At 38.9% G+C, this 27997-nt stretch overlaps 3 protein-coding genes across 3 annotated transcripts; 2 read left to right on the top strand and 1 right to left on the bottom strand.

Moving 5' to 3' along the window:
* Positions 1-552: 552 nt before the first annotated feature.
* On the bottom strand, positions 553-17742 carry LOC103486626 (DNA repair protein REV1-like). The gene is made up of 4 exons (XM_008444636.3): positions 17607-17742; positions 1511-1626; positions 1338-1414; positions 553-1060 (listed from the first exon to the last, which is right to left on the bottom strand). The coding sequence occupies exons 1-4, from the start codon at positions 17673-17675 to the stop codon at positions 930-932; spliced, it is 393 nt and encodes a 130-aa protein (XP_008442858.1). The 5' UTR covers positions 17676-17742; the 3' UTR covers positions 553-929.
* LOC103486627 (kinesin-like protein KIN-5C) lies at positions 13730-24700 on the top strand. Its single transcript, XM_008444638.3, has 23 exons — positions 13730-18747; positions 18862-18991; positions 19179-19337; positions 19429-19778; positions 19902-20040; positions 20121-20218; positions 20316-20472; positions 20728-20797; positions 20903-20979; positions 21110-21163; positions 21243-21323; positions 21399-21510; positions 21586-21672; positions 21761-21936; positions 22060-22221; positions 22368-22475; positions 22608-22766; positions 22843-22926; positions 23010-23215; positions 23299-23400; positions 23497-23606; positions 23828-23979; positions 24182-24700. Exons 1-23 carry the CDS (start codon positions 18689-18691, stop codon positions 24380-24382), a joined length of 3033 nt encoding a protein of 1010 aa, XP_008442860.1. The 5' UTR covers positions 13730-18688; the 3' UTR covers positions 24383-24700.
* A 508-nt stretch (positions 24701-25208) lies between these two features.
* Positions 25209-27745, top strand: LOC103486628 (pentatricopeptide repeat-containing protein At2g33760-like). The gene has a single exon (XM_008444639.3). The coding sequence runs from the start codon at positions 25778-25780 to the stop codon at positions 27650-27652; it is 1875 nt and encodes a 624-aa protein (XP_008442861.1). The 5' UTR covers positions 25209-25777; the 3' UTR covers positions 27653-27745.
* The last annotated feature ends 252 nt before the right edge of the window (positions 27746-27997 follow it).

Genomic DNA, 27997 nt, shown 5'->3' with positions numbered 1-27997 from the left:
CTTGACACTGTTTTTTGTAAAGGGCTTTTTAAAGCTTGTGCAAAGAAAATATCTGAAAGATGTCAAAACAGGCGAGAGAATGTTTTGGAAAGAGTTTTAGAAGTCCTTTAAGCTCTTTCCAAAAACGAAATTGAAGAGAAAAAGTTTGAGGAATTAGTTTTCAAAAGTTTTACTTGAAAACATTTTTGCAAAAACAAAATTGAAGAGGAAACTCTGGAATTCGTCTTTTAAAATAGTTTGTAAATAAAATTTGAAGAGAAAAAAGTTTGGAAAGGTTTTTTGTTTAATGAGAGTTTAGGCAGAGATAAAAGTTTGAGAAAATATTATGGAAAGAGATGTTGAAAGTTTTCTTTAAATCCATAAATAAACCAGAAAAAGTCTGCAAAAAAAAAATTTGAAGAGTAGTTTCAAAGCAAAGAAAAAAGGACAGAAAAAAGAAGTATGTGAGAAAAATGTTTTGAAAAATACTTTGTAAAGAGATTGTAAATATAACTTGCAGAGTCTTTGAAAAAATCTTCTGGAATGACATTTTAGAAAAATGTACAGTCATTATATGATTAGTAAGATGGAAAAAGATAGTGCACACCTTCACAGAAAAGAATATCATTATGTAATCACATTAAATAAACAGTTGCGTAGTTCTTCATCCTCCTAAAACCACAATTACTCAAACAGTAACAATCCACCCCTTAATAAACTGGAAAACCAAAGAATGTTGTGTGGTTGTGATAGTTGGCTATGGACTTATCACGTATATGTCGGAAGGAGTATTTGGTAATGATGTCAAAAGAAACATTAGAAAAGTAAATTGGCATTACCTATTAAAGTTCACATGAATGCAGGATTAAAAAGAATTGCATTTAACAGAACCTAACTTAAAGCTCGCAAGCAAAAATTCGAAAGTGGAACAGTTTTACCTTTTGATTTGGTCAAGCCTTGCTCCAAAATAGAAAGTCACAGAGAGCAACCAAGAGATAGCCACAGAAATAACTATGTACAGCAACAAGAGACGGCCAATATTTTATGATCATTTCATCTCTTGAAAGTTGGTAAGGAACCCCTAGAAACAGAGAAATGAGATCCACATCAACTACCAGGGTCAAAAATTAGTGTGCATTCTCTTTGAAACCTTTTAGTTTATTGGGATAAAGTTATACAGCAAAATGTGGTCCACATCAGCTATTAGGTGCAAAATTTAATTTGCATCTCTCTTTGAGACCTTTTTTTTGCCGGGGCGAGGGACAAAGGGAATTAAATAGTTCCCAAATGCATTCCTCAGGCAATTATCCACCAATTAAACTTATGTATCAACACGTAAAAGCAATGCATTAACTTACAGCTTAATAGCTTATTAGAAGCAACAGAGTCCAAGATCCATGTGGGTTTTACAACTGGGAGTCCACGGCTGAATGACCTGAATTAAATAACCAATAAAAGGAACTATCCTACTTCTTCACCAAAAACAAAACTAGTGCGAGTTTTTTCGATGAAGATAAATTCTGAATCAAACCTGGGATTCTTTATTTTACTGTCTGGTAAATTACTGCAAATAATATGAGAAACACTACGTCTTGAAAAATAATTCACAAATCTTCCACCGTACTTCAACATATAACCCCGCAATTCCTGAATTTTAACTTGTAATTAGTAACAATTGCCCACAACACATTCTACAGTACTGTCATTCAATTGAAAATAATAATAGATATGAATATGGACAAGCCTAAAAAGGTGATAATTTGTAATCACGAGGATTCCTTCTTGAAGGAAAGATAAATTGCTAAAACTGTGCTAGGCCCCCAATACTATTCATGTATAATAGAAGAAATAAGAAGATACATGAAGCCAATGAAGGGGGAACACGTGGGAGTAAGGAGAATAGCCATGAAGCCAATGAGGAGAGGCACGTGGGGGAATAGAGGAAAGCAAGGAGATTGGGGACCAGCAGGTGGGGTCCACAGTTAGTTAGAAGTGGGGAATTAAATAGAGTAGAGAAGAGCAGAAGAGATACGGAGATTTTGGGGTAGAGAAGAGAGAGAGGCTACAGGCTCCTTTGCGAAGGAGAGAGCAGAGTCCAGGTTCCTTTGTTCTTTGTTTTTGTTTACTAGTGTTAGGCCGTGTCTTTGAGTATTTCCAGATTGTTAGTGTGTTTTGTATTTTCAGCTATATTGGAATATTGCTATTGCTTTTGTGATTAAGACTTATCGTTGAGCATTTGATATTATATCAAAGTTTGGGTATTTTGGGCTGTACTTATTTGTTGAAGTTAATAGAACAATGAGGTACCAGCTGGTATCTTAACATTTGGTATCAGAGCATTAACCTGGGTTAGCGAACGTCGATGGCCAAGTTGGTGGAAGAGCGATTAGAGGCCGTGGAACAAGGAATGCAGAGGGTGCCAGTCATCGAGGAGAAAATTGCGTTGTTGTCAAAAAATATCATTGAGATGAGTTCACAAATTGATAGTCAGTATCAACAGCAACAAGTAATCCTGAAGTACATCGAAGGGATCATCAAAGACGATGCGTCAGGAAAGAAAATGGAAGAAGGGTCGACTAGCCAAGTTGCGAAGGTGGAACCCGAGCTTCAGGCGACAGCGACGGAAACGAAGGAGGGAGTTCAACGGAGGAGGAGCGGACGCACGATCGAAGCAAGTTTAAAAAAGTAGAGATGCAAATTTTTGATGGAACGGACCCTGACTCATGGCTGTTTAGAGCAGACCGTTACTTCAAAATACATAACCTAATGGATTCTGAGAAGCTCACAGTTGCAGTGATAAGTTTTGATGGACCATCTCTTGAATGGTACCGATCACAAGAAGAGCGTGAAACGTTTAAAGGCTGGGAAGATTTGAAACAGAAGATGCTAGTGCGATTCCAGGCTATACGAGAAGGAACATTGGTAGGCCGATTCTTAACCATCAAATAGGAGATGGCAGTTGAGGAATACTGAAACCATTTCGACAAGCTGTTAGCGCCGATGGCTTTCCTACCCACAGTGGTGGTGGAGGAGACTGTGAGATTCCTTACTTCTATAATACTATTTTGACTACTTTAATGGCAGAAACAGAGGCAGCACTCTGTAGTTATATATTTATAATGCCAAATAGCAGTAGATACAAGATGACGAAAGAAAATAACAAGGAAATAACAACAGAAAACAATAAAACATATCCTCAATCCTCTAAAGACTAGGGTAAACCTCCTCAGCTGCCAAGGGCTTTCTCATCATGAAACTCATAATATTTTTCCTCCCTCCCCTGATCCCTTACCTCTAGTATTTATAGGACAAGCTCCTAAATAAGACAAAAGACATTATCCTGTCGGGCCCACATGCTATTCCACTAACTCACTTTCCTTCAGGCGGGTGGTCAGATTGAAGTTGTTGCGTTAGTTGTTGGAGTTCTTCATCTTCCTTAACTTCTTTGGTGACTATTTCCATATCCACAATGCCTGATGTTGACATTGTATTCAGCTCCGGTAAGTTTTCAACCTTGGGAGTGCTTCGGCTGCCTTATTTTGTAGTCCGGGTTGGTACAGAATCTCAAAATCATACCCCAAAAGCTTGGTTAACCATTTTTGGAACTGTGGTTGGATCTCTCTCTGTTCCAGCAGAAACTTCAAAGCTTTTTGATCCGACATAATGGTGAACTTTCTTCCCAAGAGATAATGCTGCCATTTTTGTACTGACAACACTACCGCCATCAATTCTCTTTTGTAGATCGATTTGGATTGAGCCCTTGGCGATAGCTTTTGGCTAAAGAACGTGATGGGGTGGCCATTCTGTGATAGTACTGCTCCTAATCCGCTACCTGACGCATCAATTTCTACCATGAAAGGCAGGGACCAATCGGGGAGTGCCAGTACTGGTATTGTGGTCATAGCCAGTTTCAAATTCTCAAAAGCAACGGTGGCTTCTTCATCCCATTTAAAAGAGTTTTTCTGCAACAATTTGGTCAAGGGGGCTGCAATTTCTCCATAACCTTTGACAAAACGTCTATAATACCCAGTCAGCCCTAAAAACCCTCTTAATCCGGTTACATCCTTAGGTTGGGGCCATTGTAACATGCTGTGTACTTTATCTTGATCGGCTTCCACCCCTTTTTTGGATATGATATGGCCTAGATATTGTATTTGGGAATGGGCAAACACACATTTTTTTCTATTAGCATACAACTGGTTATCCCTCAATACTGCAAACACCATACCTAAGTGCTTCTCATGCTTAGTTATGTTTGAACTATAAATGAGTATATCATAAAAAAAACCAGTACACAGCGTCTGAGGAATGGTTTAAATACCTGGTTCATGAGGGATTGGAAGGTGGCCGGGGCATTCGTCAGTCCAAATGGCATGACCAGGAATTCATAGTGGCCCTCGTGTGTTCGAAACGCCGTCTTTTCAATATCCTCTTCTTTCATTCTGATTTGGTGGTAACTAGATTTTAGGTCCAGTTTTGAAAAAACTGTGGCCCCGTGTAGTTCATCGAGTAGCTCTTCAATCACTGTTATGGGGAATTTATCAGCTACTGTTATTTTGTTCAATTTTCGGTAGTCCACACAAAACCTCCATCCACCATCTTTCTTTTTTACCAACAACAGGGGACTTGAGAAAGGGCTATGACTGGGTCTGATTATCCCTGTCTGTAGCATATCTGCCACCAGTTTCTCTATCTCTTCCTTTTGAGCATGACCGTACTTATAGGGACGTACATTGATAGGTTTTTGTTCTGGTAATGTGAGGATGCGATGGTCTATATGTCTCTTGGGTGGTAAGGTTTTTGGAGTGTCAGGGAGGGATCACCCTTGAGAACCACATTGCTTTCCCCATTCCAAAACACCATTGTTAATGAGGGCCAATGGACTTTCATGGTGCCAGTCGTATCTAACCATTGCATTCCCAAAACTACGTCCACTTTTCTTAACTCTACGGCTAGGAAATTAGCTACAACCGTCAGCCCCTTCAGTTGGATTTCATACTCTTCGGCAAATCCCCTCCCTCTTACAACTTGTGCCATCCCCAATGGTAACCCCAAATTGAGTGCCGCTGTCCATGGGAATCTTCTTCTCCTTGACCAACTCATAATGGATGAAGTTGTGGGTTGCCCCACTATCGATCAATACGATTATCTCCTTTCCCTTGACTTCTCCCCTCAGTTTCATAGTTCCTTTGGTTGTCAAACTGGTAATGGTTCGGTATTCGACCACAGTTTCTTCTAAGTCGTCCACCTATTTGAGTTCCACTTGCTCGGCCTTTTGGACATCTGAATTTTCCCCTTCTTCGGCACTTTCTTCTTCATTTAGTATAAAGAGCATGAGCTCCCTTTTTTCTTTAATCATACAACGGTGCCCATGAGAGTATTTCTCATTACACCTAAAACAGAGTCCCCATTCCAGTCTTGACCTGAACTCTGCATCCGAAAGCCTTTTAACCGGTGGTTCCCCCTTGTGGTAACTTCCTTTTAGAGGTATTGTAATCTGTTTCATCTGGAATTCATTTTTTTGTATGTTTCCTTTTTCGTTGTTCCCTGGGATCTTAGTGTTAGCCGGTTCTCCTCCTTTAGACTCATGAATTCCCAGCTCCGCTCGTGACAATTTGAGAGCCAAATTGCGATCGTTCACCAATTGTGCTGCCTTCATGCATTCTTCTAATGTCTGAGGGTGGCGACTAACCACTTCCGCTTGCAATGCTGGCTCTAATCCTATCAAGAAGGCGTCCTGGAGTACACTCTCTGCCATGTGAGGGAGGGGTGCTGAGTAGTTCACGAACTTTTTGACATAATCAGTGTAAGATCCATCTTGTTGAATCCTTATAAGTCTGGCCCCCAAACTCTTATGTCCGGTATCCCTAAAGAACTCAAACATTCGGGTTTTTAAGTCCTCCCATGATTCCACCTTCTTATGGTTGTGACTCCATCTATACCAATCTACTTCATCTTGTCTGAAGCTCACCACCGCCACCTTCACTTTCTCAACTTCCGACAGATTATTAATTTCAAAAAAATGTTCTGTACGGCATACCCAGGACTCTGGATTTTCTCCCAAAAACATGGGCATCTCCAACTTCTTGTACTTGCTTCGATCGACTGTGCTTGTGTTCACCTCAGTTATCACGTCTAACTCTTCCATTTTGCCTTTGAGTTTCATGACGGATCCATCAGAGGTGCCTGACTCTTCTTTTTTCTTGTAATATTGGCTTTCTCTCATTTCTTTCGTCAGCCTATCCATACTTTTTTCATTTCGAGTATCATCTCCTTAAGGCTCAATACTTCTTTTTCCATTCCTTCCAGCCTTTCTTCCACTTGCCGCTGCGCCATCAGTCTTGTAATTATTCCCAGCTTGTCGTGGCTCTGATACCAATTGTGAGATTCCTTACTTCTATAATACTATTTTTACTACTTTAATGGCATAAACAGAAGCAGCACTCTGTAGTTATATATTTATAATGCCAAATAGCAGTAGATACAAGATGATGAAGGAAAATAACAAGGAAATAACAACAGAAAACAATAAAACATACCCTCAATCCTCTAAAGACTAGGGTAAACCTCCTCAGCCGCCAAGGGCTTTCTCATCATGAAACTCATATATTTTTCCTCCCTCCCCTGATCCCTTACCTCTAGTATTTATAGGACAAGCTCCTAAATAAGACAAAAGACATTATCCTGTCGGGCCCACATGCTATTCCACTAACCCACTATCCCATTCTAATTCTTTCTTCCATCCAGGCTGTCCTGTGGGATTACATTCTTGCCCTTTCTTTTATATACAGTAATAATAGGAGGCCTGATAGAGACCTTCATGAACGGGCTAAATCCTTGGCTGAAATCCGAAGTAGAAACCTTGGAGCCCATTGGACTGTCCCAAATGATGAAATTGGCTTTAAAAATTGAGAATAGAGAGTTGATCCAAAGGGAGTGTGGGCTGGTCAGCACGTATGACACCCAACCCAACCACAAGAATCCACAACCTCTGAAAGGGAAAGAGCAGTCCAAAAATGTGGCCCCAACATCCGTAAAAGAGTTAGTGACCGCGGGTAATTGGCCAATGCAGACTATCACATTAAGAGAGGTGGCGGCGGGAGATAACCGTCGAGATGGCCCGACTAAACGGTTGACTGATGGTGAGTTTCAGGCTCGAAGGGTCAAAGGATTGTGTTTTCGGTGTGGAGAGAAGTATTTTGCTGGTCATAGGTGCAAAACCAGGGAGAACAAGGAGTTTCGAATGCTGCTGGTTAAAGAAGGGGGAGAAGAACTGAAGATTGTGGAGGAAGAGTATTTTGATGCTGAGACTGAGATTAAGCAGGTGGAAGTTCAAAATGTGAAAAACCTGAATATTTAGCTATCTATCAACTCAATGGTGGGACTAACCAACTCAGGAACCATGAAGGTCGAAGGGAAGATAGGGAAGGAAGAGGTAGTGATCTTAATCGATTGTGGGGCGACTCACAACTTCATTGCCGAAAAGCTAGTGACCAAGCTGGAATTGATACCACAAGAAACGCCTAATTATGGAGTAATATTAGGCCAGCAGTGAAGGGCAAGGGAGTTTGCAATGAGGTGGAGGTTTGGGTAGGTGAATGGAAGGTAAACGACAGCTTCTTACCACTAGAGTTAAGGGGAGTGGATATCATCCTGGGGATGCAGTGGTTATACTCCCTGGGAGTAACCGAAGTAGATTGGAAGAATTTGTTGTTGTCCTTTTGTCACCAAGGCAGAAAGATCACCATTAGAGGGGACCCGAGTCTCACCAAGACTAGGGTGAGCCTGAAAAATCTGGTGAAGTCATGGGAAACAGATGACCAAGGATTCCTGGTGGAGTGTCGTGCCATGGAAGGGGGACCGATGGGGGAAACCACACAGGAAGACGAAGAAAGGGTAGCAGTGGAGGCTCCCTTGGCTGCTCTAACGGAGAAATTTGCCAGTGTGTTTGAATGGCCGGAGAAACTTCCCCCCAGCGCAGCGTAGACCACCATTTCTATCAGAAGAGTGGAACAGAAGTAGTAAATGTACGACCCTACCGATATGCGCATCATTAGAAGGAAGAAATGGAGAGACTGGTAGATAAGATGTTATCCTCTAGCATGATATGATCGAGCAAGAGCCCGTATTCAAGTCCAGTGTTGCTGGTAAGAAAGAAGGATGGGAGTTGGAGGTTCTGCGTAGATTACTGAGCCTTAAATAATGTAACCATTTCGGACAAATTCCCTATCCCAGTTATAGAAGAACTATTTGATGAGTTGAAAGGGTCCAACATGTTCTCTAAGATAGATCTCAAAGCCGGATACCACCAGATACGGATGTGCCTTGAGGATATTGAAAAGACGGCTTTCAGAACCCACGAAGGCCACTATGAATTTTTAGTAATGCCATTTGGGTTGACCAATGCTCCATGAACCTTCCAGGCCTTGATGAATAATGTATTCAAACCATATATGCAGAGGTTTGTTGTATTTTTTGACGACATTTTAGTCTATAGTTAAGGGTTGGTTGAACATGTGCAGCACTTGGAGGTGGTCTTAGGATTGCCGAAGGAGAATGAGTTATATGTGAACCTGGAGAAATGCAACTTTGCCAAGCCACGGATCGGGTATTTAGGCCACTTTATATCGGAGAAAGGCATAGAGGTGGACCCGGAAAAGATCAGGGCTATCGAGGAATGGCCGGTACCCACCAACGTGCGGGAAATACGTGGATTCTTGGGGTTGATAGGGTACTACTGGTGGTTTGTAAAAGACTACGGTACTATGGCCGCCCCCCTGACCCAGCTGCTAAAGGCAAGAGCTTACAAGTGGAATGAGAAGGCCGAGGCCGCTTTTGAAAAACTGAAAATGGCCATGATGACACTTCCTGTGCTGGCCATGCCTGACTTGCCATTTGAGATCGAGTATGATGCCTCAGGGTTTGGAGTGGGGGCAGTCTTAACTCAGGGTAGACGTCCAATAACATATTTCAGCAAAACGTTGAGCATGAGGGATAGAGCACGACCAATATATGAAAGAGAGTTGATTGCAGTGGTTTTCGCGGTTCAGAGATAGCGGCCGTATTTGTTGGGAAGAAAATTCACGGTGAAGACAGATCAACGGTCGCTGAAGTTCTTGTTAGAACAACGCGTGATACAGCCTCAGTACCAAAAATGGATCACCAAGCTACTGGGGTATTCCTTTGAAGTAGTGTATCAACCGGGCTTAGAGAACAAAGCGGCTGACACCCTGTCTAGAATCTCCCCCACTGTGCACTTGAACCAACTCACAGCGCCGGCCATAATAGATGTGGAGGTAATCAAGGAAGAAGTGAGAAGAGACACCGGGCTGCAGGAGATCGTGAGATTGCTGGAAGAAGAAAAAGTAGAAATCCCACATTACACGCTCCATCAGGGGGTGTTGAAGTTTAAAGGAAGGTTAGTAATTTCCGGTGCCTCCTTCTTATTACCAACAATTATGCATACGTACCACGACTCGATCTTTGGGGGTCACTCGGGCTTTCTGAGGACGTATAAGAGAGATATGGGCGAACTGTATTGGAAGGGGATGAAGAACGATATCAAGAAATATTGCGAGGAATGTGTAATATACCAGAGAAATAAGTCCTCAGTGCTGTCTCCAGTAGGGCTGCTGATGCCCTTGGAGATACTGGACGCGATATGGAGTGACATCTCCATGGATTTCATTGAACGCCTGCCCAAGTCAAGAGGATGAGACGTGATTCTAGTGGTAGTAGATTGACTGAGTAAGTCCGCCACTTTTTACTACTTAAGCACCCGTATACAGCCAAAACTGTTGCTAAAACGTTTGTCAGAGAAGTAGTGAAGCTTCACGGATACCCCAAGTCTATAGTTTCATAACAGAGATAAGGTTTTCCTTAGCCATTTCTGGAACGAACTATTCCGGTTAGCAAGCACCAAGCTGAATCACAGCTCATCTTACCACCCCTAATCAGATGGGCAAACCGAGGTAGTAAACAAGAGTGTGGAGGCATATCTAAAGTGCTTTTGTGGGGAGAAGCCGAATGAATGGAGCCAATGGATACACTGGGCAGAATATTGGTATAACACCACTTATCACAGCTCCATAGGAATTACCTCCTTTCAAGCCGTTTATGGTAGACTTCCCCCACCACTGATCCAATATGGAGACATGGAGACACCAAACTCCAAACTTGACCAGCAGCTAAAGGAGAGGGATGTAGTGCTGGGAGCGCTTAAGGAACACTTGAAACTAGCTCAAGAGAGAATGAAAAAGCAGGCGAATAGGAAGAGGAGAAAAGTGGAATTCCATGAAGGGGACTTGTTTACCTCAAGATACGACCATATCGGCAAGTGACCCTTAGAAAGAAAAGGAATGAGAAGTTATCCCCGAAGTACTTTGGGCCTTATGGGATATTAGAAAGAATAGGCGAAGTTGCATATAAGCTGGAACTTCCAGCACAGCAGCCGTACACCCTGTTTTTCATGTATCACAACTGAAGAAGGCTGTGGGAAATGGTGAAATGGTGAAATGGCTCAAGCGCTCGACCCTTATGTTAATGAAAATCACGAATAGATAACGCAACCAGAGGAAGTATACAGTTACCGCAAGAATTCGGCAACCAAGGAATGGGAAGTGTTGGTTAGTTGGAAGGACTGCCACCCCATGAAGCCATGTGGGGAAACTGTGCGGATATGAAGTATCAATTTCCGGAATTCCACCTTGAGGACAAGGTGGATTTAGAGGAGAGTGGTGCTAGGTGTCACAATCGTAACTTCTCAACACGATTGTGCGGCATTTGTTTAGCTCGATCAACAAGTCAGCCGTTCGAAATTCGGAATCCGCGGACAAACTCGCGGTACGATGTAGCCTCCCTCCTCGTTCTTGAGAAAATGTTTTTATAAAATGGGAAAGAGAAATTAAATAGTTGAAAACATCATAAAGAAAGCATTGAAGACTGTCAATTGCAAAGAAAATAGCTTAACTTGCAAAGAGTGCGACAAGGCTTGGGCGGGGGTCGGACTAGTCATGTACCCCCTATAGTACATATTGAGATTTTTGGCCTTGGCACGCTTACATATGAAAAAGCCGAAATGTCACACTGTGACTCAGCGACACCTAAACGAAAAAATTAACCTAAACTACTTTCAAGACATAAAGATAAAGTGATTGGCCATCGGTAAATAATACCTTGGACGATTATGCCCTTGACACTAGGCCCCCAATACTATTCACGTATAATAGAAGAAATAAGAAGATACATGAAGCCAATGAAGGGGGAACACGTGGGAGTAAGGAGAATAGCCATGAAGCCAATGAGGAGAGGGCATGTGGGGGAATAGAAAGCAAGGAGATTGGGGACCAGCAGGTGGGGTCCACAGTTATTTAATAGTGGGGAATTAAATAGAGCAGAGAAGAGCAGAAGGGATACGGAGATTTTGGGGTAGAGAAGAGAGAGAGGCTGCAGACTCCTTTGCGAAGGAGAGAGCAGAGTCTAGGTTCGTTTGTTCTTTGTTTTCGTTTACTAGTGTTAGGCTGTGTCTTTGAGTATTTCCAGATTGTTAGTGTGTTTTGTATTTTCAGCTATATTGGAATATTGCTGTTGCTATTCTATCAAAGTGTTTGGGTATTTTAGGCTGTACTTATTTGTTGAAGTTAATAGAACAGTAAGGTATCAGTTGGTATCTTAACAAATTGCTTAAAAACTGGAAGAATGTAAGTGTAAAATAGTAAATTTCAATTCATACAGTTTTAAGGCCTAAGCCACAATTTTATACATCAACCGTTTGGGAAGGATTTGAGAGCTTCCTAATCTCTCTGCACTTTTCTGACGAGAGTTCTATACCAAAATCATTCAGCAAAAAGATACCCTTACCTTCCCATACTACACTTGGCCCCACTCTAACAAACACATTCCTAAGAGCCCACACAATTGGAAAACTACCAACTAACTTTCAATCATTCTTACTTTCTATTCTTGCCTCTAGGGGAATACACCTTTACTAAGCGGGTTTATCATACCTTTTCAGTAGTTTTACGTTTACATTCACACCTCAACTCAAAATTCTTAGTTAGCCTACCTGACCGGAAGGAATCGTGAAACCGTCAACAAAGATAGACACACCCTGAAATATTTGATTTCCTGAGTTCATACCACTATATGAAGCACTTGAAGCATCAAGGTTAAACTGATTCTGCAGTTTTCTGTTCTTTTCTACCATATAACTGGGTTCAGATCAAAGTAGTTGAGGGAGAATTTCAATAAAGACACCACATAAGTTTGAATCACGACATACCAAAAATCCTGAACAAGAATTAAGAAGCTAAAGTAATTCAACTATAAACCATTGATAACGCCCCTTCAAGACACAAAAAATCACTTAAATTCATGTAGAATTAAGAAGCTAAAGTTACTAGAAAAACGGTAATTCAACTAACCAAACTTTCTTCCAAAGAGCAAAGGTGAAATTCAAATTACCGCTATTTTCCTTACAATTTAACAATTAAAAACATGTCAAAAAGAAAAGAGAAAAAAAAAAACCCTACAAAATCTGAAAGGGGAGATTTGCGAGAGGATGAAATGGAATTGGTTCGCCATGCAACAAAAACACCTCCCGATAGCACACGAAAAAAACAAAAATGGAAGACGAAAGCTTTGTAAAATGTTCGGTTAAAGAAAAATAAAACAAAAACAAAATGGAAGACGAAAGTTCAAGAAAATATTATGGAAAAAGTTTGAAAAAAGAATTAGAAGCAAGAAAACACTAAGAAAACGTTTTTGGATAAACCTTTTAAAAGAGAGATTTTGCTAATATATGTATATACACACACATATACATATGTTCTGGAAAGAGATTCTAGAAGAAAAGAGGAAGAGAAAAAGTTTGACACAATTTCTTGCAAAGAGCTTTTTAAAAGTTTGCTTCCGCATGTGCAAAGATGGCACCAAGGCAACACCTTCCGCGCACAGTGTGCATGTTGCTTTGCTGCACATTGGTTGTGTGTGGCCAACACCCTTGCTCGTGCAGTTTTTCGAAAGCTTTGTAAAATGTTCAGTTAAAAAAAATAAAACAAAAAAAAAAATGGAAGACGAAAGTTCAAGAAAATATTATGGAAAAAGTTCGAAAAAGAATTTGAAGCAAGAAAACAGAAAACACTAAGAAAACGTTTTTGGATAGACCTTTTAAACGAGAGATTTTGCTAATATATATGTATACACACACATCTATACATTTGTTCTGGAAAGAGTTTCTAGAAGAAAAGAGGAAGAGAAAAAGTTTGACACAATTTCTTGCAAAGAGATTTTTAAAAGTTTGCTTCCGCATGTGCAAAGATGGCACCAAGGCAACACCTTCCGCGCACAGTGTGCATGTTGCTTTGCTGCACATTGGTTGTGTGTGGCCAACACCCTTGCTCGTGCAGTTTTACGAAAGCTTTGTAAAATGTTCAGTTAAAAAAAATAAAACAAAAACAAAATGGAAGACGAAAGTTGAAGAAAATATTATGGAAAAAGTTCAGAAAAAGAATTTGAAGCAAGAAAACAGAAAACACTAAGAAAACGTTTTTGGATAGACCTTTTAAATGAGAGATTTTGCTAATATATATGTATACACACACATATATACATATGTTCTGGAAAGAGTTTCTAGAAAAGAAGACGAAGAGAAAGTTTGACGCAATTTCTCGTGCAGTTTTTCGAAAGCGCTATATAGTTTTCTGTTTCGGAAAAAAAATAAAAACAAAATGGAAGACAGATGTTCAAGAAAATATAATCGAAAAAGTTCAAAAATAGAATTTCAAGCAAGAAAACACGAATAAAACGTTTTTGGATAGAGCTTTTAAAAGAGATTTTGCTAATAAATATGTATACACACACATATATACGTTCTCGAAAGAGTTTCTAGAAGAAAAGAGGAAGAGGAAAAGTTTGACGCAATTTCTTGCAAAGAGCCTTTTAAAAGTTTGTTTCCGCATGTGCAAAGATGGCACCAAGGCAACACCTTCCGCGCACAGTGTGCATGTTGCTTTGCTGCACATTGGTTTGTGGCACCCTTGCTCGTGCAGTTTTTCGAAAGCTTTGTAAAATGTTCAGTTAAAAAAAATAAAACAAAAATAAAATGGAAGACGAAAGTTCAAGAAAATACTATGGAAAAAGTTCGATAAAAGAATTTGAAGCATGAAAACACTAAGAAAACATTTTTGGATAGACCTTTTAAACGAGAGACTTTGCTAATATATACATACACATATATACATATGTTCTGGAAAGAGTTTCTAGAAGAAACGACGAAGAGAAAAAGTTTGACACAATTTCTGGCAAAGAGCTTTTTAAAAGTTTGCTTCCGCATGTGCAAAGATGGCACCAAGACAACACCTTCCGCGCACAGTGTGCATGTTGCTTTGCTGCTCATTGGCTTGTGTGTGCCCAACACCCTTGCTCATGCAGTTTTTCGAAAGCGTTACATAGTTTTCTGTTTCGGAAAAAAAAATAAAAACAAAATAGAAGACGGATGTTCAAGAAAATATTATCCAAAAAGTTCAAAAATAGAATTTCAAGCAAGAAAACACGAATAAAACGTTTTTGGATAGAGCTTTTAAAAGAGATTTTGCTAATATATATGTATACACACACATATATACATATGTTCTCGAAAGAGTTTCTAGAAGAAAAGAGGAAGAGGAAAAGTTTGACACAATCTCTTGCAAAGAGCTTTTTAAAAGTTTGCTTCCGCATGTGCAAAGATGGCACCAAGGCAACACCTTCCGCGCACAGTGTGCATGTTGCTTTGCTGCACATTGGTTGTGTGTGGCCAACACCCTTGCTCGTGCAGTTTTTCGAAAGCTTTGTAAAATGTTCAGTTAAAAAAAATAAAACAAAAACAAAATGGAAGACGAAAGTTCAAGAAAATACTATGGAAAAAGTTCGAAAAAAGAATTTGAAGCATGAAAACACTAAGAAAACATTTTTGGATAGACCTTTTAAACGAGAGATTTTGCTAATATATATGTATACACACACATATATACATATGTTATGGAAAGAGTTTCTAGAAGAAACGACGAAGAGAAAAAGTTTGACACAATTTCTTGCAAAGAGCTTTTTAAAAATTTTCTTCCGCATGTGCAAAGATGGCACCAAAGCAACACCTTCCGCGCACAGTGTGCATGTTGCTTTGCTGCACATTGGTTGTGTGTGGCCAACATCCTTGCTCGTGCAGTTTTTCGAAAGCTTTGTAAAATGTTCAGTTAAATGAAAATAAAACAAAAACAAAATGGAAGACGAAAGTTCAAGAAAATATTATGGAAAAAGTTTGAAAAAAGAATTTGAAGCAAGAAAACACAAAAAAGATGTTTTTGCATAGACCTTTTAAATGAGAGATTTGCTAATATATATGTATATACACAGACATATATACATATGTTCTAGAAAGAGTTTCTAGAAGAAACGAGAAAGAGAAAAAGTTTGACACAATTTCTGGCAAAGAGCCTTTTAAAAGTTTGCTTCCTCACGTGCAAAGATGGCACCAAGGCAACACCTTCCGCGCACAGTGTGCATGTTGCTTTGCTGCACATTGGCTTGTGTGTGGCCAACACCCTTGCTCGTGCAGTTTTTCGAAAGCTTTGTAAAATGTTCAGGTAAAAAAAATAAAACAAAAACAAAATGGAAGATGAAAGTTCAAGATAATGGAAAAAGTTCGAAAAAAGAATTTGAAGCAAGAAAACACTAAGAATACCTTTTTGGATAGACCGTTTAAAAGAGTAATTTTGCTAATATATTTATATATACACACACATATATACATATGTTCTGGAAAGAGTTTCTAGAAGAAAAGAGGAAGAGAAAAAGTTTGACACAATTTCTTGCAAAGAGCTTTTTAAAAGTTTGCTTCCGCATGTGCAAAGATGGCATCAAGGCAACACCTTCCGCGCACAGTGTGCATGTTGCTTTGCTACTCATCGGTTTGTGTGTGGCCAACACCCTTGCTCATGCAGTTTTTCGAAAGCGTTATAAAGTGTTCTGTTTCGGAAAAAAAACAGACAAAATGGAAGACGGATGTTCAAGAAAATATTATAGAAAAAGTTCGAAAATAGAATTTCAAGCAAGAAAACACGAATAAAACGTTTTTGGATAGAGCTTTTAAAAGAGATTTTGCTAATAAATATGTATACACACACACATGTATACATATGTTCTTGAAAGAGTTTCTAGAAGAAAAGAGGAAGAGAAAAAGTTTGACACAATTTCTTGCAAAGAGCTTTTTAAAAGTTTGCTTCCGCATGTGCAAAGATGGCACAAGGCAACACCCTTGCCCGTGCGGTTTTTTGAAAGCTTTGTAAAATGTTCGGTTAAAGAAAAATAAAACAAAAACAAAATGGAAGACAAAAGTTCAAGAAAATATAATGGAAAAAGTTCGAAAAAAGAATTTGAAGCAAGAAAACACAAAGAAAACGTTTTTGGATAGACCTTTTAAAAGAATGATTTTGTTAATATACATGTATACACACACACACATATATACGTATGTTCTGGAAAGATTTTCTAGAAGAAAAGGGGAAGAGAAAAAGTTTGACACAATTTCTTGCAAAGAGCTTTTTAAAAGTTTGTTTCCGCATGTGCAAAGATGGCACCAAGGCAACACCTTCCGCGCACAGTGTGCATGTTGTTTTGCTGCTCATTGGCTTGTGTGTGGCCAACACCCTTGCTCATGCAGTTTTTCGAAAGCGTTGTGAAATGTTCAGTTAAAGAAAAATAAAACAAAAACAAAATGGCAGACGAAAGTTCAAGAAAATATTATGGAAAAAGTTCATAGAAAACAGGAAAACTTTTAGAAAATGTTTTTGGAAAGATCTTTTAAAAGATAGATTTTGCAAATATATATGTAGACACACACACACATATATACAGATGTTCTGGAATGAGTTTCTAGAGAAAAAGAGGAAGAAAGAAAATTTGACACAATTTCTTGCGAAGTTCGAAAAAAGAAATTGAAGCAAGAAAACACTAAGAAAACGTTTTTGGATAGACCTTTTAAAAGAGAGATTTTGCTAATATATATGTATACACACACACACACATATACATATGTTCTGAAAAATATTTTGTAAAGAGTTTGTAAATATAATTTGCATTGAATCTTTGAAAATACCTTCTGGAAAGACAGTTTAGAAAAATGTTCTGTCATTAATATGATTATTAAGATGGAAAAAGTTATTGCAAATCTGCACAGAATAGAAAAACAGTTGCGTAGTCCTTCATCCACCTAAAACAGCAATTACTCAGACAGTAACAAAGTTATTGAAGGTAAATCAACCTTAATAAACTGGAAAACAAAAGAATGTTGTGTGGTTGTGACAGTTAGTTATGGGCTTCTCACGTATATGTCCGAAAGAGTAATTGGTAATGATGCCTAAGAAACATTAGAAAAGTAAAATTGTATTGCCTATAAAAGTTCACATAAATGCAGGATTAAAAAGAATTGCATTTAACAGAACCTAATTTGAGGGAAAGCCAGCAGCTAAATAAACATAGCCTCGTAGCTAGTAGCTTTTAATTTTCTCCTCCCTCTACCGTACATGACATTAGAGAACTCCTGAAACCAATCACACCATCCATGATACGGGAAAGCTAAATAAACAACTTACTTGATAGACGCTCGCCAGGGTTGTGCAAAGCCTCCTCACGAAGGAACTCGTCAACCGAATTGATAGCATCCTTGGAAACCCTATCGAGAGAAGAAGAAGCCGAAGCAACGAAGCGGATGAAAAATGATACGCAGGAGCAGCATCGGCAACAGGGTGGTCCAAGGATTTGGAATTCTTCTTAGGGGGTGAAAGAAGGGAGCATCAACCGACTCGTGGCTACGTCCAAATTGGCGACCTCCCATGACTCCGGTGCTCCAAGACATATAAGATAAGAGAATGAAGGTCCCCACGACAAAGAAGAAGGAGGTAGTAAGATAACTTGTGGATCAGAATTGCATTTTCGAAATTAGGGTTTGGAGATTGGACGGAGAGTGAAGAAGAAAACTGAAGAGAGAAATTGGCCAACGGCATTATTTTGTTTTTGGAAAATTATAGAGAGAAATTGGCCAACGGGATTATTTTATTTTTGGAAGGTTGAATTGTTCAAAGACGTTGCGTGCATGTGCCCGCCCACAACAAATATCCAATATATTTGAGATTCATTTATGGTTCGTGTGTTAAAGTTGAAGTCTCGAGGTCTTTGTTGGGCCTCGTGGGCCAAAATTCAAAAACAATTTGAACCATCCAATAAAAATTGCCATAGAAGCCGGGTGAATTGGACCAAGCATTATCTTAGTTATTAGGCTATGTCTTCGAACATGGGCTTTATAACCTCAAGGCCCAATTTCTAATTTGTCATTTCCCCAAAAGGTTGGGGGGCAAAACAGACATTAAACTCGAATAAAACAGCGTAGATCGAAAGTGATGTGAGCCGTCGGATCGACATTCCCCAACTTCTATCCGTCGATCTAGTAGACGGTAGACACATAGCAAAGCGGCTCTCAAAATTCAAATTCTTCTCCTCAATCCCGCCTGTTCTTATTTTGGAGCGTCAGAGAGAGAGAGAGAGAGTGAGAAAGAAGACGCCATTAGAGAGAGACAACCGAGGAGGAATCAGAGCAGATCTGGTTTTGAAAGTGAAGAAACTCCTTTGTATTTGTTCATTTCTTCTTGATTCTCTGTTTCTCGCCGCCGATTGAAGGATGTCTGGTCGTCACGAGAAGGAGAAGGGCGTCAATGTTCAAGTCCTTCTTCGTTGCAGGTATCAAAAACGATTATGGCTTTGATTCTTGGTTTTTTTTTTTTTTTTTTGCTTATTTTCTCTGATGATTTTGTTGGATAGCTTTTGAGAATATCGTGTTCGATCTTGTTGTAGGCCTTTTAGTGATGAAGAGTTGCGAAGTAATGCACCGCAGGTTGTTACTTGTAATGATTATTCTAGGGAGGTGACTGTATCTCAGAATATTGCTGGAAAGCATTTTGACAGAGTTTTCACTTTCGATAAGGTACTCATTTCGAAAGTGTTGATATTTTGCTTCGATTGTTTTTAACATTCAGGAAAGAAAACTCAGACAGATGAAATTTATGGTTCTTGTTTTTAAATTTCTTTTGAGAGGAGCATTTCTTTGACGTAGTAAGTAGTCCGTACAAATCTTAAATCAATTTATGGTTCTTGTTTATTTGTTGATTCAGGTTTTCGGTCCTTCAGCTAAGCAGAAAGACCTTTATGACCAAGCTGTAGTTCCCATAGTTAATGAAGTATTGGAAGGCTTTAATTGTACAATTTTTGCTTATGGACAAACTGGTACAGGGAAAACGTACACAATGGAAGGGGAATGCAAACGATCAAAGGTATTTTGTTGAGTCATCTGATCTTGGTGGTTTTGGTTTGATGCTCATTTTGGTTGATTTGAATTGTTAATTTGACTTCGTAATCTACCAGAGTGGTCCAAATGGAGAGTTGCCTCCTGAAGCAGGAGTTATACCCAGAACCGTGCAGCAGATTTTTGACACCCTAGAGGGTCAGAATGCTGAGTACAGCGTGAAGGTGACTTTCTTGGAGCTGTACAATGAGGAAATTACTGACTTACTAGCTCCAGAGGAGATTACGAAAGTTGCTTTGGAGGAGAAGCAGAAAAAGCAATTGCCCCTAATGGAGGACGGCAAAGGGGGTGTTCTTGTGAGAGGTCTGGAGGAGGAAATTGTTACTAGTGCCAGTGAGATTTTCAGCTTACTTGAAAGAGGATCAGCTAAGCGTCGCACTGCAGAGACATTGTTAAATAAGCAATCAAGGTAGTATCAAAGGATGGTTCTAGGCTTTTAAGTTTCCTATTGACTTGGCATCGTCTTTGTCTTTGGTAGTTTCCGTAGATATATTAACAGTTTTAAAATGGTAATGTTCTTTTTGTGTTTCAGTCGGTCACATTCTCTCTTTTCCATTACAATACACATTAAGGAAGCAACACCAGAAGGCGAAGAACTCATCAAATGTGGGAAGCTAAATTTGGTTGATCTGGCTGGATCAGAAAACATATCTCGTTCTGGCGCCCGAGAGGTAGCGTTCAATCATTTTCTTTGTTGTTAAACTTAAGATGACATCCACCATGCTCCTTATTCTTTGTTATGATAATACAGGGTCGTGCACGAGAAGCTGGGGAGATCAATAAAAGTTTACTGACACTGGGGCGTGTGATAAATGCACTTGTGGAACATCTTGGGCACATCCCATATAGGTTAGCTGCTCAGTATTAGTGTTTTGATATATTCGTACGATGTTTAGTCTCTCTTTCATTTTACATTATAGTAATTTCCTACTTCAATGAACTTCAGGGATAGCAAGCTTACACGGTTACTCCGCGATTCACTTGGGGGAAGAACCAAAACATGCATCATTGCCACAGTTTCCCCTGCTGTTCACTGTCTCGAGGAAACCCTGAGTACACTAGATTATGCACACAGGGCCAAAAATATTAAGAATAAGCCAGAGGTTCGTCCTTCATTTCACTAAGCATCTATAAGTGTACTTGTGGTCTCTTGATTTCTGTTGTTTTTTGTTTTTATCACTAGTTGAGTGTGCGAAAGACAATTAAATGCTTATCCAGGAAAACTCTTGTTCTGAATTTTGTGGCAAATTGTTAGCTTTGAGTTTGACTTTCGGGTGTCATTTGAATTCGAAGAGTTTAGGTTGATTCTTTCTCTGCCAGTTTTAATCTTGTGTTTCTTTTTCCTGCCATTGTATTAGGTCAATCAAAAAATGATGAAATCTACCTTGATCAAGGATCTCTATGGTGAAATTGACCGTTTAAAGGCAGGTGAGATGGTTTGGATTTGGTTTTGATGTGTTTTTTTTAAGGAGTTGGATTTTATATTACCCTTCTGGTAACGGAGAGTGAAACATTGTCATTCTTTTTCCCCAGAGGTTTATGCCGCTCGTGAAAAGAATGGTGTCTATATTCCAAAGGAACGATACCAACAAGAGGAGAGTGAAAGAAAGGTTGGTCAAGTCTTTACTGCATGTAACATTTCTAATCATCTGTTGGTGTTTCTGGAATCTTTCTCATATTTCTCTTTTATCATGAAAATCTTCAGAAGTCTTCCTAACTAATATACTTTCTTTCTCTTAGGCAATGGCAGATCAAATTGAACAAATGGGAGTAACAATTGAAACTTATCAGAAGGTGACCCATTATATCCGAGATTAATATTCTCATTTTCCTTTTTGCCTTTGTTATTACTAATGGCCAATGTTTCAAACAGCAACTAGAAGAATTACAGGATAAATATAATATTCAATCAGTACAGTGCTCTGATTTGAGCAAGAAACTTGATTCTACAGAGGTGAGCTTTACCTACTAGCTGTGATATTTCATGTTAGCTCTTCAAGTAGCTAATTAGTCACTTTGATCACTATAGAAAACTCTATGTCAAACTCAAAAGTTGCTATCAAGCGCCGAGGAACAGTTGAAGAAATGTCATTATTACCTGAAGGAAAAGGATTTCGTTATTTCTGAACAAAGAAAAGCAGGTGCTTATAAATTTCTTCTTCATCCATTTTGATACTTATTCCAGTGTAAAGCTTCAATTTGAACATACAAAACAGAAAACGCTCTGGCTCATCAAGCATGTGTTCTGCGGTCCGATCTGGAAAAAGCTCTTCAGGATAACGCTTCATTATTTATGAAAATCGGTAAGTTAGCGGTATGGTGTACAGCTAGTGCCATCTTTGCTACTAGCTGAAATTGGCTAATTTATTTTTCAATATTATAAAAATATAGGTAGAGAAGATAAACTGAATACGGAAAATCGAGCAGTGGTGGATAATTATCAGATAGAGCTTACGCAACAAATCGGCTCTGTTTGCAATATTGTCTCAACGTCCTTGTCTCGACAGAATGAACATCTTCAATGTGTTGAAAACATATGCCATTCGTTTTTAGACAAACATGAAAAGGTATTATAAGAAAGTGTGAGTCCTGTCAAATATTTTTTACAAATGGTAATCGACATTTTTTTTTTTTTGTGTTGAATTGAACTTATCATCTTGACATTTCTTATTGTGTTTTGTTGTCTGTAGGCAATAATAGACATGAAGAAAAAATTATCATCATCGAGAACATTATATATATCTCATATTGAGGCTTTGCAAAATGTTGTTCGTTTGCACAAAGCCAGCTCAAATGCCACTTTAGAAGATATTTCCTCTTTGGCATCTTCTAGTGCAAAATCCATTGAAGAAGTACGTAGATAGAAAATTGTAAATTATTTATTTTTATTCAGTGCTCTTACATGATCGGTATATTGTACTCTAGTTTATAGTTATCCTTTTTATATGAAAAGTTACGATGAAATGACTTGCACTGAGTTGATATCTCTTGCAATCAGTTTCTGACAACAGAGGCTCGTGAAGCATCTACGATACTCGACAATCTTCAAAGTACTCTTTCAACTCAATCGAAAGAAATGGCTCTTTTTGCAAGGGAATTAAGACAGGTTCTTCCTTCTCTTAATTGTTGGCTGGCTGTTTATTATTCCGTGGTGGATTCTTTTTACATAGTTGTTCCCGTCGTATTTATTCAATTTCACAGTTTCCCCCCCTTTTTTTGTGAATTTCAAATCCAACAGAGATTTCACGTCACTATTGATCAAACGAAGGATATTTCGGAATATATTGAAGAATTCCTCTCTAAGTTGACTGAGGAATCAAAGAGATTGGGAAATCATGCAGCTGAGGCTGAAGAGATCCAGATGAAAAGCATTGCAGAATTTCAAAAAGTTTATGAGGTCGGGCATACATTTGATTGATGACTTTGAACAGGTCTAGGTTGAATTCTATCTAACGTTTTGTTTTTTCTTACAGGAGCAATCAAGATCTGATACGGAGAAGCTTATAGCTGATATGACCAAATTGGTATCTTGTCACATTCGTCGCCAAAAGGAATTGGTAAGTTAGTTATGTGCAGGAGGCTCACTTATAGTGTGAATTTTCAGTAGGGAAATAGACTCACTTAATGGTTTATGCTATAGGTCGATGCAAGGCTCATTGGTCTTCAAGAAACTGCCAGTGCGAACAAGACGTTTTTGGATGGATATATTTCCTCCATGGATGGTATGGCTACAGATGCAAAGCGAAAATGGCAGGTGTTTGCAACGCAGACCGACAGTGAGACAAGAGATAGTGCTGACTTCTCCGCTGCTAAACATTGTCGGATGGAGGCGCTCCTGCAGCAATGGCGAGTTTTTAGTCCTTGCAATGTTTTTGGGGATTATCCTTCTCCCGTTCTAATTTGATTTTCCCCACTTTCTTGTGCTGCAGCGTCGGGACTACTGATTTGGCTCTGAAACAGTGGAACAAAACACGAGAGTCTTTGACTGAGATGGGTAATAAGCATGTTTCGGATGTGGTGTCTGCTGTGAGGTTAGACAATAACTAAATTTCTTAACCTGGATCTTTTCATGCTTTTGAGATTTTGTTTTCTATCAGTGATGTAATTCTTCATTTTACTTCAAACAGAGGTGCTTGTGATAGTAACGAGCAACATGATACCGAGTTTACTTCTGAGCGTTCTGCAGCTGAACAAGACATGATGACGAACATTGAAGATACTCTTCAACATGTTGATAGTGAGTCGATTATCTACTCAAAAGTCATTTTATTTGAAATCGTGATACTTATTCGAGTTGATGTATTACAATATTGAACCTAAATTTGATGTGAAAGTTTTCCCTTGTGATAAGAATCCAGCTGTATAAATCCTATAATTGGCTTAAGTTGACCGATTCTGTAAGTTCTCAATGGTATATTTCTTGTATTAATAGTGTCATGTTTGTTTATGTTATCGTAGGCATTTCTAAACAAGAACGTGGTTCTATCTCTGGTATATTAGATGCTGTCAAAACTCATACAGAAACAATGGAAGCTTTCCGGACTGATCACTCTTGCCAAGTTTCTTCCATTGAAGAAAAAGCAAAAGAAACATTTCGGCAGCAATATGCGGTAAGTGATTTTTATACGCATTGAAAAATATATGGTTGCTTTAGTGAGAAGTTGAATGAACACAAACACTCTTAAATATTTAGGTTATATTTGGATTGACTTTCTAAGTACTTAAAAAAAAGTTGTGGTTTTTATCACTTAAGAAGTGATTCTAGACAAGTTTGTTATGCAACTCTAATACAATTCCTTCTTGAATGCTTAGGACTATGAGCCAACCGGCAGCACCCCAATCCGATGTGAACCTGACGTCCCCAGCAAGAGTACGATCGAGTCGCTGCGTGCCATGCCAATGGAAGCCCTTGTGGAGGAATTCAGGGAAAACAATTCTTTTGATTTATTGAGTAATGGCAAAGAATTGAATCCATCACTTATACCGCGAGCGCCGCTGATGGAGCGCAACTAATTAAAAGAAAGAAATCAAAATTTGGTGGGAAGTTGAACCTGTATCTGTGTAATATTAACTGTTGTTGTTAGTAGTAGATATACACAGCGAAAAGGTTGGATGGAAGGGTAAGTTGGGTCAAGAATGAATAAATCTTTTCTTGAGATTTACTTAAGGAGATCGGGGTTTTGGTCATGAATGAATGTCAATGTATATTAAGCAGAAATGCCCTCCATTTTTAAATTTTTTATTTTCAGAAAGATACAGGATTTGTTGTGTAGTGAAAGGGAGATTCTTGATTAAAAAGAAAGAAAATAGTGTTGCCTTTCTTCCGCTATTCATTTTGCCTATTTTCTTATTTTTGTTGTGTTTTTGAAGTAATGGATTTGATCTTCTCATTTGATTTGTGTTTTTGTGAACTTTTAAATGATGTTTCAATGGCAATTCACGTTGACATATGATCACAATGTTGAAATTAGAAGCAACATTGTATATTTTGGATCATCTACCATGTGATTTTAACTTATATGAGTAGAATATAGCACAAAAAATGAAAATGAAACTATAACAAAAATTTTAAATGGACCTTAAAGAATTGAATGAATTTTAATTTTGTAAATAGTTCCAAAATTTTGCTAATTTTAAAAATACTCAAATTAGTAATAAGCTTGATTGTTTTGGATTGGGTTGATGGTGAACCCATTAACCGATCCGATTCATAAAATTTTCATTCTTTTAACCAAATAGTTAACAACACAGGGGTTGATCGGATTTCTTTAGTGCAATTTTTTTTTTGAACACCCTGATGTTCATATATATTTCTTGAAAAGAGCTTTTGTGATTTTATATTGTGAACCGTCAAAAGCTTCTTACCAATGAAATATATTGTGTTTTTACTGATATAATCATGACCATATCACTAACTCCCATGTGAGATTAGATAGCTTTGCCAACAATCCTTCTCTCGAGCCTCGTCCAAAGTACCCTTCATCCTCTCCTCTAGTAGTCAGTAGTCATTTTCTTTCTCCAAGTTCTTATTCAAATCAATTCCTTTTACTGGAGCACACTACCAATTGAATTGTTTTCAACCACAAATCACATTATAACTACATTATTTGATGTTCATTTCCCCTTGAAGATTCTATCGACACGATTGTGTTCGTTGATACGGAATATATACAACAATTCCTCGATATGTGTTTACAGTTGTATGGAGTTTGGAACTAAATCATGAGGTGTAGTATATTTGGTTGCATTCACAATAGAAACTTTTAAGCAAAATTGGAAAAGCTACGAGAAGATTCGAACTTAGTGACCTAGTAATTAGAGTATAATATGTGCTCGAGACAGCGATGTGTTTTTGAAAATTAGTTGGCCGTTACAATTTCTCCAATTAACGCCATAATTCTGTTTCACATGCTCAAATCCAAATGCCAGCACATCTTCATCAACCACGGAAAGCTTCGATTTTCCTCGGCTTCTCTTTCCTGGCAATTTGACGTGAATTGCAATTCCAATGAACCAACCCCATGTACCCAAGAATCTGAATCTTCTCACGTTCTCCATTATGACCCAAAACGCTTTAGAAATTCTTTGTTGAGTTGCAGAAATCTCTTTCAAGTTAGGCAGGTTCATGCTCAGATTGCTACCAATGGCGCATTCAGAAACCTCGCCGTTGCTAATAAACTTCTTTTCTTGTATGTCGAACGTGGTGCCTTGGAGGATGCTCAGGAACTGTTCGATGGAATGTCTAAGAGAGACCCTTATAGCTGGAGTATAATAGTTGGTGGGTATGCCAAAGTAGGAGATTTTTTTTCTTGCTTTTGGATGTTTAGGGAGCTTCTTCGTTGTGGGACGCCGTTAGATGACTATAATGCGCCAATTGTTATAAGGGCTTGCAGGGATTTGAAGGACCTGAAATGCGGTAGGCTTATTCACTGTATCACTTTGAAATGTGGGTTGGATTATGGTCAGTTTGTTTGTGCGTCCCTTGTTGATATGTATGCTAGATGTAAAGTGATCGAGGATGCCCGCCAAATTTTTGTTAAAATGTGGAAGAGAGACCTTGCGACATGGACGGTGATGATTGGCGCCTTGGCTGAATCCGGAGTTCCTGTTGAGTCATTGGCTTTCTTTGATAGGATGAGGGATGAAGGTATTGTCCCCGATAAGGTGGCGTTGGTAACTGTTGTTTATGCTTGTGCAAAGTTGGGGGCCATGAATAAGGCGAAGGCAATTCATGCCTATATTAATGGAACCGGATATTCTTTGGATGTAATTTTAGGAACAGCAATGATCGATATGTATGCGAAATGTGGGAGTGTCGATTCTGCGAGGTGGATTTTTGATCGGATGCAAGTGAGGAACGTGATTACATGGAGTGCCATGATTGCAGCCTATGGATATCATGGACAAGGTGAGAAAGCGCTCGAGTTATTCCCAATGATGTTAGGCTGCGGAATATTGCCAAATAGGATCACCTTTGTCTCATTGTTGTATGCTTGTAGTCATGCCGGTCTTATTGAAGAGGGCCAGAGATTTTTTTCCTCAATGTGGGACGAGTATGGTGTAACACCGGATGTTAAACACTATACGTGTATGGTTGATCTCTTAGGTCGAGCAGGGAGGTTGGATGAGGCCTTGGAAATGATAGAAGGCATGACAGTTGAGAAAGATGAGGCACTATGGGGAGCATTGCTGGGGGCATGTCGGATTCACCGACGTTTAGATTTGGCCGAGAGGGTGGCAACATCTCTTCATAAGCTACAGTCACAGAACCCAGGGCATTACGTTTTGCTTTCGAATATATATGCAAATGCTGGCAAGTGGGACGATATGGCAAAAATAAGAGATCTGATGACTAAGAGTGGCCTAAGGAAGATTCCTGGATGGACATGGATTGAGGTGAACGAAAAACTATATCAATTCGGTGTTGGAGATAAAACGCATCCCAGGTCAAGTGAGATATACAAGATGCTGAAACGAATAGGTGAGAAGCTCGAGTTGGCTGGCTATCTCCCAGACACAAATTATGCACTGCATGATGTTGATGAGGAGGTAAAGCAAGGACTTCTTTATGCACACAGTGAAAAGTTGGCAATTGCATTTGGGTTATTAGTCATATCTCAAGGCTATCCTATAAGGATTACAAAGAATCTTAGAGTTTGTGGTGACTGCCATACATTTTGCAAGTTTGTATCATTTATTGAACAGAGAACAATCATAGTACGCGATGCCAAACGTTTTCACCACTTCAAGGAAGGGGTTTGCTCATGCAGAGACTACTGGTAATTTTGTTGCTCAGGGAAGGGGTTTGCTTCTACCTCTTGTTTGTAATACAGTTGCTCGAAAAAGAAAATGATTATAAATCTAGTTACAATCTAACTAATAGTTGTTTGACATTAAGGAATATGCTTAATATTGATCGCTAACCTATGAATTTAGAATTCGAACAAATTCTTTTTAAAAAGATCGTTCTTTTCATGAAAGGTAAAGGTATTTTTTAACTAACCCCAGGTACCGAACCTTTTAGCTGGATAGTTTTCTTAGAAATGCAAAATACACATGGTAGGATAACCTATAGAGATGATTAAGAACTTCCAGAGTTGGCTTTTGAATCCCAATCCTTTCATGTCT

Source organism: Cucumis melo, chromosome 4 (assembly GCF_025177605.1).
Source record: "Cucumis melo cultivar AY chromosome 4, USDA_Cmelo_AY_1.0, whole genome shotgun sequence".
Lineage (NCBI taxonomy): Eukaryota > Viridiplantae > Streptophyta > Magnoliopsida > Cucurbitales > Cucurbitaceae > Cucumis > Cucumis melo.
The sequence above is the reverse complement of the archived record's forward strand: the minus strand, read 5'-3'. Positions and strand labels throughout refer to the sequence as shown.